Source organism: Gordionus sp. m RMFG-2023, chromosome 2 (assembly GCF_954871325.1).
Source record: "Gordionus sp. m RMFG-2023 chromosome 2, tfGorSpeb1-WG-v2, whole genome shotgun sequence".
NCBI classification, from domain to species: domain Eukaryota; kingdom Metazoa; phylum Nematomorpha; class Gordioida; order Chordodea; family Parachordodidae; genus Gordionus; species Gordionus sp. m RMFG-2023.
Window position 1 is genome coordinate 58,726,230 of NC_088776.1, and position 17,884 is coordinate 58,744,113.

Genomic DNA, 17,884 nt, shown 5'->3' on the forward strand with positions numbered 1-17,884 from the left:
AGATAAGAAATTAATATTTTGTACGAAGTATTTCATATAGCATGTTTCCTTTTCAAAAAAGATGCGATTGCTTGGAATTCTTTTGTAATGGCCATTTTTTCAAAATAGGTATTATCTAAGAAATTTTTTAAATGAAATTGTCTCGCATATAAAAAAATATGTATTTGAATACATGAAGCTTAATTAAAAAATTGTTTTATCGTGATGTTCCCATATTAGAACAATTATTTCTACAGAATTTTTAAAATATTTATATGCTCTCTTTAAAAAAAACGTATATTATAGATTATCAACGATTGATGAGTCACATGAAAAATGACGGGGGATTGTGTTTGTTTCAGGGAAACGATTGCGAAACCGATCTCTTGTAAGATATTATATTAATAAACTTAATTAATTTTTTTCTTTCTTTCTTTCTTTCTTTCTTTCTTTCTTTCTTTCTTTCTTTCTTTCTTTCTTTCTTTCTTTCTTTCTTTCTTTCTTTCTTTCTTTCTTTCTTTCTTTCTTTCTTTCTTTCTTTCTTTCTTTCTTTCTTTCCTTCTTTCTTTCCTTCTTTCTTTCCTTCTTTCTTTCTTTCTTTCTTTCTTTATAGCGTATATTGAATACATTGGAAGGAAGCGAAGGGAAAGAGGTAGGTAAATAATTTTTTAAAAAAGAAGAAAAACAAATAAAGAATAAAATAAATATCATTTTTTAATCTTTAATTTTTGATCCCCTTTTTTCTCATTTAATATTTATGTTTGCTCCTGGGGTAAAAGGCTAACAGCTCAAACTCTCCGGGTTCTCCACGAGGCGTCTCGCTTGACCGAATGGGACGAAACGTTGCTCTACATACCCAAACAGCTGTTGGAGCTTCCCCTGCAACGAATCGTCACGACATTTTCCGATTTCCTCGAATTCAAGAACTCCGAATCGCGTCATCTCGGATCTTTATCCATGTTGGATCGGAGTCACGTTCTTCTGGCCCTATTAGAGTGCGATGACACGACCGGTCACGTGGGAGCCCGGTCCGCTGAGCTCAAAATGAGACTTTTAGAGGCCCTGGCAATCGCCATTTTAGGGAAGAGAGCTGACGCGAATACGCGCTCTTCTGAAGGAGAAATATTTGGAGGATTTGGGTGTAATAATAATCGCAATATATTTTATGTAGCTTTTATAAAATTCAGCGCACAATCCGTAGATTGGTAAGTAGTATGTGCATATTTCGATATTGATATTTCTGTCTGAGATAATAATTTTCCTTGGTGTAACCGGAAATAGTAGTAAGTTTTTTTTCCCCTAAAGTTTTTAGCAAATGAAAATGAATTTTAAATATAAATAAATTAGTAAATACTTATTTATTTTTTTGAAAATATGGCCTTGTCCTGGTTCCACCCCCTTAATGCTGCTTTTAAAACGCTTGCAAATGTTAAGAGCGATAAATTTATCGCCCACATTTTTTTAAAACATTTTGAGAGCGTTTTATACGTAGGCGTGAATGAAATGGAACCGAAACCAAGCCTTAAGAAGTTTTTTTTAAAATATAATTTTATTTCGCTCACGCGATTTCGAACCAACAAAATAAAAAGACGACGCCTATCAAAACGATACTTATACTTTGGCCATCGTGACCTACGCCTTATCACTAGGGGACCACGTTAGGAAAGGAGAGGCGTTAAAACATTTGATAGCCAGGCATAGGGAGAGAGGTCAGCTCCAAATTTCTTCACATTCTTTTTTATCTTCTTCTTTGCCTTTTATCTTTTTATCTTCTTTTTATTTCATATGAAAACCATTATCTATCTAAACCCTTTCTATCTTTATTCCTTCCATCCTTCCTTTTTGCCGATAACATAAAACTATACTATACATATATTTAGACGACGGATTGAAATATTGGTGCCCTTACGAGTCTCCCCACTTGCCTCACCGCCTGCAAAACAATCAACCTCACTACGGTCCCAGGGAATACACTAGGGACGAAGCGATTTGCGTCGAAACCACGTCTTACGCCCTATTAGCTATTCTTCTTAATCGGTTTACCATTTTTTTTATATTTATTATAAAAATAAAACATTATTAACCCAAAGATTTTGGCCCGGTCACAAATCGCCGCCCGGTTTGGTAGAGGTCACAAATTTGAACAAATAAACAATCCAGTCTAGTCGAGTTTAAACTGACCGAACCCGATTTCGATTCAAATCATCGATCGAATATAATGAGGTACAGTAACACTCGTCCAAGTTGGGCTCTCGATAATTTGGGCAGCTCGAAAATTTTGAGTCTCCCAATCGAATTCCTATTAACTACTATTCGTCCTTTCTTAAATTAAGCAACTGTCTAAGTTGGATAAAAAAAAAACCTGAGTCATAAGGTGCCCAATTAGACAGATATTACTCTGAGTATGTTTTATAAGGTTCGATCTCTTGAGCCTCCTAAATATATTTGGGCTTAGGCTTGGTACCGGTTTTAGCGGGGGTAAAAAAGAGTTGCGCACAAATTGAGCTTTTCGAAAGGTGCGTTGCAAGCGCAATAATACATTTCAAATGGCCTCGTGCAAATTTATTAAAATTATCGTTTGGCGTTAGCGACCATTTAAAACAATCGCTAATAGGTTTGCTTTTATCATTACTTTTTTTTTATTCTTCGCTTTGTAATATTCAGAGTTGTTAAAGGATCTAGATACTTGTATCTAGATCCTGTATCTAGATATATAAATGTGGTCTCTGTATCTGTATCTAGATAGATTTTTGATTAAAATATCTGTATCTAGATCCATTTAAAAAGTATCTTTTAACAACTCTGGTAATATTATATGAAATGTGATATAAATAACTTACTAATCTTAAAATGGAATATTTTAGAAATTTAAAAGATATATATAAAAAAAACAGACGATAATATAATTTTCAAAGACAAATTCTTTTTTTAGAACTTATTTAAAATTTTGAAATCGACTTATATTAATAAAAACGCAACCTCAATTTAAACATGGGTTGCGTTACCTCTTTTTTTATTCTTCGCTTTGTAATATTATATGAAATGTGATATAAATAACTTACTAATCTTAAAATGGAATATTTTAGAAATTTAAAGATATATAAAAAAAAATAGACGATAATATAATTTTCAAAGACAAATCCTTTTTTTTTTTGAACTTATTTAAAATTTTGAAATCGACGTATAATTAATAAAAACGCAACCTCAATTTAAACAAGGGTTGCGTTACGTTTTTATTTATTAAAAAATAACGGCGAAACGTAAACGCTCAATTTGTGCGCACTATTAGTAACGATTTATATTTAGATTTGTAAATTAAATTTTTGTGAAATCATCCATGTATTTTTTATTCTTAAGTTTTATTTTTTTTTAGTTTAAATATAATTTTTCAGCATTTTTTTAATTTTTTAAGAAATGTATTTTTTTGTTCATTATTAGTGTTGTTAATCGATTCAATTTAGTCGACTAGTTAATAGTTATCGAAACATTAGGGTCACTTTACCAATGTTTTTATTATAAATATAAACGTTTTCTTTATTTTTCCGCGATATATATACTTTAGATCTCCATTGTTGGACACTTACATTTTGCCCATCATCAAATGGTTAAATCAGCAAAGAAATCATATGGCTGGTTTTGATTCCACCAGGGTAACAATAATTATATATATATAAAATATGAAAATTGAAAGAAAGAAAGAAACCCTATCTCATTAAAAAATAATAATGAATTTAATATACCCCAAGGATACCATAGTTGCCATGCAAGCCCTTACCAAATATTCCGAGAGTGAGCTGACGCGACCCGCCACTGATATAAGGATAGAAGTGCAAGCGACTTCAGATACCAATTTTAATTTGACCCTAGCAGTGGGCAGCTTTAACTTAGCTACTTTTCAGAGAGTCGCTATACCCAATGTAAGTATAATATAAGGTTGTATATAGATCATAATTGTTAAATATTTGATTATAGCTAAGATATATATGCGCATATTTTTCTTATGAAACATATTTGCAAACTTGTTGAGTTCATTTCTAAATGTAAGTATGGTGGGTAATCTCTAAAAATTTAGGCGAAATTCCGCCTCAATATACAGACGCGTGTAGAGTAAAATCTTCTAAGAATCGAGACGCCATTTAATTAATTTATATTTTATTCAAAGTAGAATTCTATTTTTAAAAAAAAACCCTAGATCTAAAAGTGATAGTTTTCGACTAAAAATATTTTTAACGTTTTTTTATATAGCCGCCTAAAACGGTTAAAAATAGAGCAATTAACCATTTGGATAGATACTTTTACGAGATAAAGTTGTATATACAGATACATATTTTAATAATATATAATTTAGGTATGGGGGAGCTTGAAAGTAACGGCTACCGGTAGAGGTCTTGCCCTATTCCAGTTGCGGGTCAGCAAAAATATAGATTGGAGAGAATACCAGAGGACCCCTCCCGTTGATTCCTTTCAACTCACTCACTTGATGACATCCAGAGGTTTCAATTCTAGCATACTGGACTACCACATTTGTTCAAGGTTGGCTCAGCCCACATTTTTTTTTATCTCTAATCATGAATGGGAAAATATTAGCAGTAAAATGAATGAGTAAACGCACCATTTTATAAGATTTACCAACTAATTAATTTTATAAATTAATCTGTCGAATGGCCCGGGCTGGATTTTTTAAGACCGACCCATATTCCACTTATTCCTGACCGAGTCGGGTTAGCCGTTCCGCGCCTGGCTTGTAGATCACTGATTTTTATACACGGTTGCTTGCGAAAAGTCGGCTTTGGGCCTGCTCTTTGAAAAAATACAACTCCAATTTAATATTCCAATAACGATTTATTCGAGTTAAGAAAAATCATTTTTTTAAATATTTTTTTCTACTGCGCGCGCCAAAAAATTAAATAAAGATGGACCTTGCTATCCGAACGTCCTAAAAGTGGAATGTCAGTCATCGAGATAGATATCCCGTCCGGGTATATAGTCCATCAAACGGATCTGGATAATTACGTGAACTCGGCTCGGGCCGGTAATTTCAGGATGACCAGTTTCAATTTGGATAAACAGCTGGAAAAGGCCGAATTTTTGCCCGACATCGAGAGAGCCGTATTTTATTTCAATCACGTGAGAAATATATATATACAATTTAAACAATATCCTTTTTCAGGTGCCTGCTGGCGATTTTTTTTATATTCTTGTTATAGACAATGTTTATTTTAAATGTTGGCCACCTCTCCTTACCCCTTACAGGAGGCATAGCAATTTAAAAAATAAAATGAATGTTAATGTTCCGTTGATTGACCCCCCCCCCTCCCATCCAATCTTATTTTAATCTATATTTAATCATCTATAATAATTTTATAGCTTTTAAAAAACTTTTATTTTTTTATTTTTGAACCTATTGGTAAATTTAAATTTAAAATAGTAAACATGTCATATAGGATTAATTCTTGTCTTGTCATGTCTTTCTTTAAGAGAAGAGAAGAGAAGAGAAGAGAAGAGAAGAGAAGAGAAGAGAAGAGAAGAGAAGAGAAGAGAAGAGAAGAGAAAATATAAATAATAATTATAACAAATTGTGTAGTATAAGTAAACTAATGATTAAAACAGTATATGTTAGCGGCTATGTGTTATTTTTACCACTTTTAAATCATTTTTTGAACACGTTTTTTTTTTAAAATTTAAAAATCTGATTTTACTTCAAGTATATTCCATCATGTTTAGAATACCTATTTTACGAATTGTAGACAATTTCTCTGTTAACCCTTGAATCATATATAATTTATATATAAAAAAATATATGGGAAAATATAATTTATATAAAGTTTGTGAAAGAGTTCATGGAAAAATTGTCTAAAATTCATAGGATAGGGGTATTCCCAAACATGGCATCATACATTTCCGGTAAAATCAGATTTTTAAATGTTTAAAAAAACGCGCTCACAAAATGATTTAAAGTTGATAAAATAACACTTGGCCGGAAAAAAAACACGTTGACGCTAACATATTATAAATGATAAATTATGACTACTTATAAATGATTTAAAATGTATATAGTTTTTTTTTTTAAAAAAAAATAGAGTTGAACTTAAATTCAATATTTTGTAAATGGTTTCCAACTAATAATGAACGTTTTTCGCGCCTGAAAATTTATATTATAATTATTGTTATTTGGTAGAAAAAAAATTAATGTGGATATTTATATATATGTGTTAGTGTCATTGTATTTTTTGCGGCAATGTGTTATTATTTCAACTTTAAAACATTTTTTGAGCGCCTTTTTTTCAAATTTTACAAATCTGATTTTACCAGAAATGTATTCTATTATGTTTGGAATTCCTACCCTATGAAATTTCGGACAATCTTGCCAAGAACTTTTGAACTGAATATAATTTTATATTAGTTTTCTCCATAGATTTTTCGCACAAATTTAAAAATGACTCGAAATTTAACGGTAAAAAATCATCTACAATTTCCTATTATAGGTATTTTGAAAAGAATGATAAACATAAGATAGAAAATTATATGAGAGAAGAAAAGAGAAGAGAAGAGAAGATAGGGATTACAGGATTTCTATCTGCGATATTTGTTCGAGGAAATTTTTTCACTAAATTAAAAATGACTCGATATTTAACGGTAAAATCATCTTCAATTCCTAATAGGATTTTAAAACATGCCGGAATACATTTCTGTAAAATCAAGATTTTTTAAATTTAAAAAAAACGCGCTCAATTTTTTTTTTTTTTTTTTTGTAAAATTATAATTTTAAAAATTTAAACGTGCTCAAAAAAATGATTTAAAGTTGAAAAAAAAAATAACACATTGCCGGAAAAAACTCGGTGACGCTAACATATAATATGCCGCCATGGAATGCGAAGAAGAAGAAAATAGAAGGAATATTTTTTTTCCTAATTTACCATTCTCACTCGAAAGAACTTTTGACGGCTCGTGCCGATTTTTAAAAAACGGCTCACCAAATATTTTGTCCAGAAAAATATAACGCAAGCCTTAAGATTTTGCTCATAGAAGCAACAAAGGTCTAGACATATAATTATCGAAATCTCGAGGCTTAGGCAATATTTTTCTGGTTAAAATATTGAGTTAGCCGTTTAGCAACACTAATATGTATATATATATTTTTAAAAAAACATAAGTTGGACTCCTCATTCACCTGTTTTAACTTAAGCGCCGAAAGATGGTATCCTATCGCTAACATGTCAGAGTGGCATACCATCAAAGTCTTCGAATATTATAATCCAAGTAAATTTCTATTAACTATCGATATGTTTAGAAAATATTTTTAAAATACTTTATAAAAAAAGGGGAGAAAAGTGAAAAGATGAGAGAAATAAGGATAAAATCATGTCAAAAACTGAAAATTAATAATTAGTTTTAAATATTTTTTAAGATTAATTATTTATATAATTAGCCATTTAAAATGGGTCTGGATTAGTCCGTTTTATGAGGTCTAGTCTGATCTTTAGGAATTCTAGTCCGAACCGCCACGCAGACTTATAAAACATATGTCGTCAACCTTGACACTTTTTAAAAAAAAATATATAATATATAGCTCACTTCAACACGACTATGTACGAAGCCTACAATCTGAAAGTTTTGGATATATGTCATGTTTGCGGTTCCTTTCAATGTCCTTATTGCCCGAATTTCAATTCTGCTCCAAATAATTTGCCCGGCATGACGAATATTTTCCTTCTACTATGTACCATGTTTGTCTTCATCGTCCATGTTTGATTTATCGCGCGCAAAATTTACCTTATTTTCTCCATATTTCACGCTCAACTTTATATTATTTTTCCTTTTACTCTATTTTTGTTTGTTAAACAACACATTCCCATCAATTATGATTCCTCTGTCGAAATCGTTCTAAATTTAATCTTGTAAAATTATACGTGTATTATTATAATTAATAAAAAAGGATGATATTTTATTTTAAATATACATATCTTAAAATTATATATATTTCTTTTTAAACTCCAATAGGAAACCTGTTAAACTTACATTTTTGCCATTTATGGGGGTTAAAATATCGTTTCGAATCGTTTTGTTTAAACCCTTCTTCAGATAAAGAATTTCAATATTTAATATTTATTTTTTAAAGGGTTAAATTCCAAAAAAAAATATGTTTGATTTAAATTGTTTTTTAATATATCATTTGAAAAACTGAATATAAAAATATTTTATATTAGACTTATCCTAGTCCACATCAAGCCCTGGCAAAAATGGGAATTAACTCCCACTAGAGCTCAGGAATTTTTTTCTTTCTTTCTTTGTATAAATGTATTTATTAAGATACATTTATTGTATAGGGGCCTTATTTGCAGTCATACAACACTTACGATTTTTTGGATCACTTTGTCAATAGTTTAGTATAAAAGCTTCTATTTTAAATTGTATATTTTAGAATTATAGTTGCCAATGTCCGAATAATACTTTATTATTTTTTTTTATAAAAAGAATCATTATATCATTATTAAATATTCTCAACTTTCACATAATAACTCAAAATCAAGGCATTTTAAATTTTTTTTTTCAATTATGATATTATAGAATTTACATATATAAATACACCAAATTCCCCCAAAAATTAGTTTTTTTTTTAAAAAAAAATCATTTTTAATTTTTTTTAATCACAAATTTTATATATATTTACTATTATATATTATTAAAATATTTTTTTTTTATACATGACAAATTTTTGTTCATATTTTTTTGTAAACATTTTTTTTATATATAAACTTTTATAATATTATTTATTATAATTATATTTCTACCATTGTCACGAATCCATTATTTTGATAATGATAAATGTAAGTAAACTGAATATTATTCAAAAAAGAAAAAACAAAATTCAGAATTTTTTTTGAATGAAGAAATTTAATTTAAGAAATATTCTTTATTTTTTTTCGGATTTGAGAAAGAAAGAAAAAAAAATTTAAAACCGGCACGCCGGATTTCAAAAAAATATTTTTCGAGCGAATTTCTTTCCTATATAACCCAGCCGGGAACTTTAAAATTTTTAAAAAAAATAGTAAGTAAGTAAAAGTTTGTTAAATTGTTCTTCCATATGATTTTCTCAATTAGTTAATTAATATAATTTAAATTTATTTAAAGAAATTCGCCTGGTTCAGTTTTTTCTTTAAAAATATACATCAAATATTTTTTGACCCCGTTTTTAATTTCTTTTCATACCCTTTTGCGGGTCAGGTCAACGGATCAAGGTTGTAAATCCAAGTTTGGGTTTAGGAATTTTAAACACTTCGTTTAGCGCAAATTTTGATAATAAAAGAAGCTTTATTTTAGTAAATTAATACGTGAAAAAAAACAAACAAAGGTTACGCTTAATCACAGGTGATCCAAAAGAAGGCTTCTACCTTTGACATGGGTCTATAAGCCCCGTTTGATCATACCTAATTAAATGTTTAATTATTATTTTATTTAATATAGTTTTTATATAAATTTTATTTTACAAATAGTTTACATGTTATTTTTTATTGTTTTTTTTATTATTAAATTTTAATATATATTTAATATAATAAAAGTTTTAAATTTAGTTAGTTGTTAGGTGTTTTTTTCGAGACACTCATATTATATGTATTATCATCACCACGGAAATATAACTGATAATATTTTAGATAATGTCTCAAGAGCATTTAATGTTTGGTAAGTAAGTGAAGAATAATTTTATGGCGGATAATTGATTATATAAGTCTCTACTCTTCTCATCTCTTAAGTTAACGTCATTGTGTTTTTTTCCCTCAATATGTAATTTTTTCAACTTTAAATCATTTTTTGAGCGATTTTTTCTTTGAAATTTAAATATCTGTTTTTACCGGAAATGTATGCCATCATGTCTGGAATACCATACCCTATGAATTTCAGACAATTTTTTCCATGAACATTTAAATTTAATATAATTTATATTAAATTTTTCCATATATATTTAAATAAATTATAAACCAACTCATAAATTATCTACAATTCATAAGATAGGTTATTCTAAACATGATGGAATACATTACCGGTTAAAAATCAAAATTTTAAATTGAAAAAACACGTTGACGCTAACATATATAAAAATTTAATTATTTATAGAAATAGAATATTGTGTTGGCTAAAATATTAATTTAAAATGTGATTAAATTGAGCCGTTTAGCAATATTAAATTAGAATATTGATTAATAAAATTTTATATTACTATATAAAAAATAATTAAAAATATGGCTATTTTTTTATTACTAATTTTAATATCTCATTGCTCAACATCAAAGATGGTAAGAAGAAATAGTCTGAGCCAATCGTTACGGAAACAAATGTTAGCCACATCTATAAAAATGATATTTAACTATTGTTTTTTTTCCATGAACCTTAAATATAATAAACCGGAATGAATAGTAGTTGGATGACCGTCACCGTTAGCCGCAGCAAATTTTTTTGCCCTGATGGGTCCTAAAAGAGTCAAGAATTTAGAGTTTCCCTTATATAAGAATCACGGCAAGCATCTCCCATATCACTTTATATGGAAATATTTGTCCCCTGGGGTCCGAATTTGCTTTGGCCTGAGGAGAGCCTATTTTTGTTAAATAATTTTGGTTCAAGCTATGATAAAATTTTGGGGAGGGCCTAATAATATTTAAGCCAGATGTAGATCTCCACTTTGAATATTAAAAATTATTATACTTTAAAATGATTATTTTATATTTTAAAAATACATATGTTTTTTTAATCAGCATTTCTAACCATAATATGGAATTCTCTGAACCTTGTCAAATCGAAAAATGGGGACCATAACATAACCCATTTGCATAATATTTAGCAACCATTTGAAAAAAATATATTCCGAACCAGAACAGCTGATTTTTAAACACATTTAAACGATTGACCACTTCGGCATTACCCCTCCATTCATGGTTAGCGCAAATTAGCGGCGAATTTTGCAAAATTCGCTCTATTTTTGTATTCTCCCCCTCGAATTTTACAAAAAATGCTGTATATTTTTGATTATTCTCCCCTCGAATTTTACAAAAAATGCTGTATATTTTAATTAACCCCAAATTCTCGCTAATTGTGAATGCAGGGTTAAATAGGTTTGTCAAAAATAAAAGTATAATAATAGGGGAATACTGTTTAAAAAAATATATAGTAAAACAAATTCGAATTCATTCTAAAAAGTATTTTTAATGGTCAGCTACTAAATAACGCATCTATCTTAAAATAAAACCTTCAAATATAGTTCATTATACCCGGTCTTACGGAAATTTGTTCCGCTGTTACCGCAAAATTAAAATTAATTGGGTCATAAAATTGTTTTTTTTTACAGGACACAGAACTTAGGAAATATCAAAAAAAGAGGATCTGATGAATTAATACACTTAGATAAATTAGATGATAAATATATATTATATAAAATTAAACTTTATTAATTTAAACTAAAATTAAATTTTAATCCATTGCATTTCTTATAATATGAAATGTATACACAATGTCCAAAATTTGAATACGGAATCAAAAACTGGCCTTGCTTGAAATAAATAAAATTCACAAAATAATACCATTAATAATATTCAAAAATCCCATATCAACTTCTTTTTTTAAAGATTAGCTAATTCTTGAATGCTTGAATAAATAAAGTGTTCACTAAATAAAATATATAATGCTAAAACTTAGTTTGCCATTGATATTCCTTTGGACTTTCTACCATTCCTTGGATTCCAAGATTTTGGTGAAAGATCTGACTCAAGATGTTAACACTGATCATCCAACTTACGGTAAATATATTATATATATATTCAATGAATCATTTTAAGATAAGTTAAATATCCACCCGGTTAGTCATTATTAATTGTGCCATATATAAAAGGTTATGTAAATCAGATTTTTAAACTAGTATAATTCAACTTACCATTTTATTATAGCCCTTTATATCTTTTGTAATTATTACAGTATAAAAAAATGTACTCCTTTTCAAGAATATAAAAAATATAACATAAAGCTTGTAAGAAAGTCTTAGATAAAATTTTAATATGACGTTAACGCTAAAATATTTCTCTCACATAAATCGCGGCACATTACGTAAAATTTTTTTTAACTCTTATAATTAGAAATTTTTTATTTGTAATTGACTTATTGACTTATAATGTGATCCTAAGATTATTTATCTTTTTGCAAATTAATTTAACCAGAATATTTTAGGACTTTGTTGTAAGGTTCACGAAATTATTAAAGGTAGCCATTTCCTTGTGGTATAAAAACCAGAGTTTTAGAAAATCTTTTTTAAAAAAATCTTCAGGGGGGTGTACCCTGGTTCGACTCATTACTTAACAGCCGCCTATTTAGCCCACTATATAGCTTGAAGTAGAAAAACAGCACTAAGAAATAACAATGCCACTAAACACTTGAAATAAACCAAATTAGGGTATTTCTAGTTCAAAAGCTGATTAGCCTAGTCTGAACAGAAATAAGTGCCAAAAATAAGTCGAACCAATTCACATCCTCGGAGATCCAAAATCTTCGAAGATTTATTTTTATTTTGAAAGGGCATTTCAAACTCTGGTAAGCACTCAGTAGGAGAAAAAAAAATATTTATCACGTGATACTTTATTTTATAAAGAATGCCCCACGAACTGGGTCCGAAGACCAGCCTCTTGCGATTGCTACAAGTTTTCTACCCAAACATCATTTGCATCTCGTCATTCTTCATCGCGAGATCTGTCCAATTCGATTGACGCCAATTTCGACAATTTTGTATTCGATAAAAGGGATTGGGTTACTGCCAGAACCGTTTGCCAGTCGATTTCTCCCGATACCGATCTGATTAGCGTTAGGGACGATGATGAAAGGGTATACTACCAACCCCGCCCACTTTTGTTATCAATATGTTGACTTTTCTTTCATTGGCTTGAATCTCTAATAGTTTTTAAGTGACATTTTTTTTAGAATCTACATAATTCTTTCCATAAGTTTTGATAGTGTTTAGTTAGCCCCGCCTTCACCCCTTTCTATCTCTTTATTGTGGTTTTCAGTTTTTTCCACCATTTTATAACATCATATATTTATCTAGCCCAAAATGTATTCTATGATTGGAGTAACATCCTATGTAATTTACACAATTTTGGGTATAAACTCTTGCACTACTTTAATTTATATTGATTTTTATATCGATTTTATTCGATAAATTTCCGGTTTAATTAGATGTTTTAAGTTTGAAAAATCTCATTAGACAGAAAATGTATTCCGAACATGTGTGGAGTACCCTGTGTATTTCAGACAATTTTACCATACACTCTTGGACTACTCTAATTTATATTCATTTTTATATCGAATTCTTTTATATAAATACAGACGGATATTGTATGAAAATTAAATAGGTTACGCCCGGGAGATATTTTAAAATTAAAAAAAAAAACTGCTCTTAAGTAAAATGATTTAAAATCTCGTCAGATTCCAAATACCCCAATAGGATATATATTCTCAAAAATTGATATTATTTATTAAAATATCCTCTGTATTGTTCTTGTATATTAATATCGAAGCAATTTTTGGAAGATATATTCTGCCCTCACCGATTTATGTGTCATAATTCATGGCTCAGACCCCAAATTCAAGACAGTCCATCATTTGACGCCACCAACAATAATGACGCCGTCTACGGGAAACGAATTGTGAGGGCCTTTCACAGACCCAAATTCCGTAGGCCTAAATCGAAGGGACGTTTTGGTAGAGATACCAGGTTTTTTTTTCTCACCTTATTTCTTGGCCTTCTTATTTTAATCTTTAGAAATCTATGATAAAATGTAGATTTGGAAGCAACTCCCAAGATTATTTAAGATTATGATATTCTGGATTTGTTCGAGTTAGATGTATCACGGTGTTACGGCTATTTTTGAGTTGATTTTGATTTAGATTGTGTTTGGCTATTAGACATTATATTAGGTATTCGTGGCAAAAAGTAATTCTAAATTGCTCTAATGACTACTATAAGGAAATTTTGTAGCAGGATGCCCTTCCTGACATCAAACCCTTTAAGTGGTTTTTACACCCCGTCGAGGAGACGGTAATTCTATTCTAGACCCAGATCACAGGGAACTTTTTAGACCTCCATTAGCCACCAAAAGACGTTGCCACTTCCCCGCCACGATGAGGCTGAAGGTAGGATTTTGGGAGAGAGGTAGAACATCCCTCTGATTTTACTTCTAAAGGCGTATCATTTCAAATCAAAATTAAAAAAAACTTATTACGAGTATAAATATTTTCTTTTAATGATAAAAATAATACTTATATAAGTCTGCCACGTAATTGCTTTACCTTGTTTATGACATCCATCGGTCAAATTCAAATTCGACTTAGGAGTTGCATGGAGGAACATTCGTTCGTTTGCAGGATGACCCTGAGTAAAGGCCTCATAATTAAATATTCTTTTTTTTTAAAATAAAAATTAATTCCTTCCAATTTTTACTAAGTCTTAAAAAAGATAACTGCTCAAGCTGTATTATTATTGATAATATTCTTTAGCTTTCCCCATAAAATTTATCATTTTTTATTTGTCGCCTTAATCAATTAATTTTTTTATCATTTGTAACGCATTCATTTTAAGGGCAATGTGACCTGAATCCATATCCCCCTGTGAGTTCTATTGTATCGCCTGATCCTAACCTAGAGACGATTCCTCAAGCCTCCACAAAACCTCTTCCAACCATCAACCCCAAAATTTCAACATCAGATAAACCCGGTGGCAATCAACTCCAAACACCATCTATCGGGAAAGACGATGATGGAGTTAAATCGCGAGATATTATTACAAGTAACATTCTGCAAAAATCCATATATAAAATAATGGTTTATATATTGATAGGGAATTTGGAGCAACTAAAAATGGTTATTCAGTTTATAAATATTTTGTACGAGTGGCCCAGTCTGGGCGACAGATTTGCGGGGCGTATTTTGAGTTCAATAATGTTTGAGCGCTACACCAGGCAGGGCCTATTTTAAAAAAAAATTTATATCATTACTAAGTAAATACTATAAGGAAACAAAATAATTGAAACCTTTTTTATAATTAGTTTTGGATAGGATAATAATAATCTATTCATAATTTTTATAAAAATTGAACATTTTTAAGGAATAGCCAGTAACATGGCTGAAACATCAAATTTTTTGCTGCAACAAGAAAACTCAGTAAGGCGATAAGTTTGATGGTTATTGTTTTTTTTTTTTTGCATTTTAAATTATTAATTGAGCGCGTTATTCTAAATAAAATTGCCGAAAATAATAGGTTATAATACCCATCCTATAAATTTCGGATAGTTTTGTAAGGAATTTTTTAAGAAATTTTAATTAAAATGAAAAAACCATGGAAAAATTATTATAAATTTAGGTTTCTTTGAAAGGTTGGTCATAAAATTGTTTGAAATTTATAGGGTGGATATATTACACATATTGGAATACATTTACGGCGAGATCAGATCCTTAAATTTAATAAAATCGGCTCAATTAAGGATTTAAGATTCAAAACCTACTGCGTATGTCGTGACACGTGGCTAAAGATTCATTAAAGGTGTACATTCATTGAAGTCAACCCTAATCATTGATCCTAAATGCCTCTCAGGGGCAAGCTTCTATGTATGTACATCTTTTAAGTAAATTTAAATGAATAAATAGCCAGTTTATGTTAGTATTAATTAATGTCATCGGTTGTATTATAATTACAAGCTAACCCTGATACAACCAATTCTTTGAATACCAACGATAGAAGAACTATACCTTCCATACCACCCACTAATACTAAAGGTTAAATTATTCGTTTTTTTCTTTATATTATCTACCAAACAATGCACTAACTAGGCCCCACTTATTGATATAGGTTGTATAGTTGAGTCTTCCAAAAAGCTTGATTGACTTTCACGTCGCGATAACTTAGTTTTTTTTGTTTAACTCATAATTCGGTTATAGTTGTCAAAATGATGGAAGATTTAATGAATAAGCCATTAAATCTTCGTTCTGGCATGATGACAATATTTATAATTTACGAATAATATTTTTTTCTCCCTTTAAATCTCCTATCTACCAAACATTAAAAGCAATAAAGTTAACGCATTACGAGCCACCTAATGGTTAAGTATAGATCATGCTTAGATTTGAAATATCGTGAAAACCACGAATTATTTTATTTTATCTTTATAATTAATTTAGTCAGTTTCTATATCTTTTACAAATCAATATAAATACATCAATTAATCATAAATACACAATCAACAAATATATTTGCTGTATTTTCAAAGTTAAATGATATTTTCTTTGTAGTTAGCCAAACATGATTGAGGAATTGATCCTAGTAAGGCATTAAATATTAGAGCAAATCATATATTTAGTTCCATACACGATGCCAAGTACTTCCCTCTATTTCTTGGTAATGATCTAACAAATTTAAAGGCTACAAACAGTGATATAACACTTTCAGAATAAAATCTTTAATCCGTTTATGGTAAGGTTGGGCCTAAATTTTTTTTTTTCATTTATATTTATTGGCTAGTTTAGTACTATAAAAGTAGGCACTAATAAAGCAGGAAAAATTGACACAGTTTTTAGTTAGTAACTTACAATTGTTCAGTAATGGAGATGACATTTTCAAAATAATAAGTAATCAAAATTTTTTATAAGCCGGATCCAATCGAAGGTTGCACCTCACGTCACCACTGAATAAATCATAGTTACGCCATGGAATCATAATTATTATGTTTAGTCATTAATTAGGTGAGTGAGAGTGATAGTTGGCGAACTTAGGCAGGATTTTTTGCATATAAAAAGGTGACAGTGTCGCGAAAGACCAAGCCTCGTCGACTCCGGATGGCCTGTCCCTATCTTTCTCGATTGAAAATGACTCCATAGTGATACCAGATGGTAAAGGCGGAAAAATTAGGATCGACCCCAAGGTAGCGGCGTCAAATGGGGGTCAGATTTCTTTGGTCGTGCAAAACAAGGGTAACGGATCGCTCAATTTCCTGGGGTTGGATGACGAAAAAAATAATGCACACCCTGAAACTTCCTCTAGGAAAAACAATGTCGAAGGGATTGCCGTCGGCAACAAGATTGTGAACGCTATCGACGGAAACGGAAAAGCGGTAAAAGTTACTGAGAAAGGTGTCAAGGGGATCAATTTGGAATATTTCCCCAACGAAGCTGGGTCCACGTCTCTCCCAGTTAAATCGATCGGTATTAATGCGAAAAATCCCACAGATCCCCCTAACCAAAATGGTGACGGACAGCGAAAGCAGTTTAACGATATTGTTGGTCTCCCAAAAAACTCGCAGCAATCTGTATCGCCGGTGCCGGTGGATAAAGACGCCATCAAAACGGGCACGGAAGCGGCTAAAGCCGAACAACAAAAACAGATGGAACGCTTCCTAATAACCATGATGGATAACATCATTAAACAAAATGAAGGGCTGTTTGATGAGAACGATTCACCTTTTTAGGGTCCCGCGATGGAGAGAAGCATGCCTGCTCTTCCAATGCCTGTCTATCATAATTATTTATATTTTAAACACAAATAAACACATTTCTAAAAATACGTTTTATTTTTTAAACGATATAACTGCCGTTAAAGGAAATTTCTGTGATTTATTTATTATAGTATACCGCATATATATACATTTATAAAATCCCGAGCTGATCTACTTTTCGTAAAGAATAATGTATTTAAAACGCGATTGGCCTAAGTTTTTTTTTATTTTTATTATTACAATCTTAATTTACATTTAATACATACGAAAGGTAACTCAAATTTGGATATTAAAACTTTATTCTTTGATTCTTATAGAATAATTACAGTATAGTGTATGCTTAAATTTTATTATCGTATATTCGGTGTTGAATTGGCGTCAATTTATTA

At 30.0% G+C, this 17,884-nt stretch overlaps 1 protein-coding gene across 1 annotated transcript in view; it reads left to right on the plus strand.

Moving 5' to 3' along the window:
* LOC135924513 (CD109 antigen-like) overlaps window positions 1-7,927 on the plus strand; it is a 35,210-nt gene extending 27,283 nt beyond the window's left edge. The window contains exons 24-33 of the mRNA XM_065459570.1: window positions 286-367; window positions 759-1,120; window positions 1,569-1,688; window positions 1,860-2,016; window positions 3,542-3,629; window positions 3,726-3,896; window positions 4,328-4,512; window positions 4,893-5,106; window positions 7,134-7,239; window positions 7,550-7,927. Of these exons, the coding sequence (XP_065315642.1) occupies window positions 286-367; window positions 759-1,120; window positions 1,569-1,688; window positions 1,860-2,016; window positions 3,542-3,629; window positions 3,726-3,896; window positions 4,328-4,512; window positions 4,893-5,106; window positions 7,134-7,239; window positions 7,550-7,731 (1,667 nt within the window). The 3' untranslated portion in view covers window positions 7,732-7,927. The remainder of the gene's footprint in view (window positions 1-285; window positions 368-758; window positions 1,121-1,568; window positions 1,689-1,859; window positions 2,017-3,541; window positions 3,630-3,725; window positions 3,897-4,327; window positions 4,513-4,892; window positions 5,107-7,133; window positions 7,240-7,549) is intronic.
* The last annotated feature ends 9,957 nt before the right edge of the window (window positions 7,928-17,884 follow it).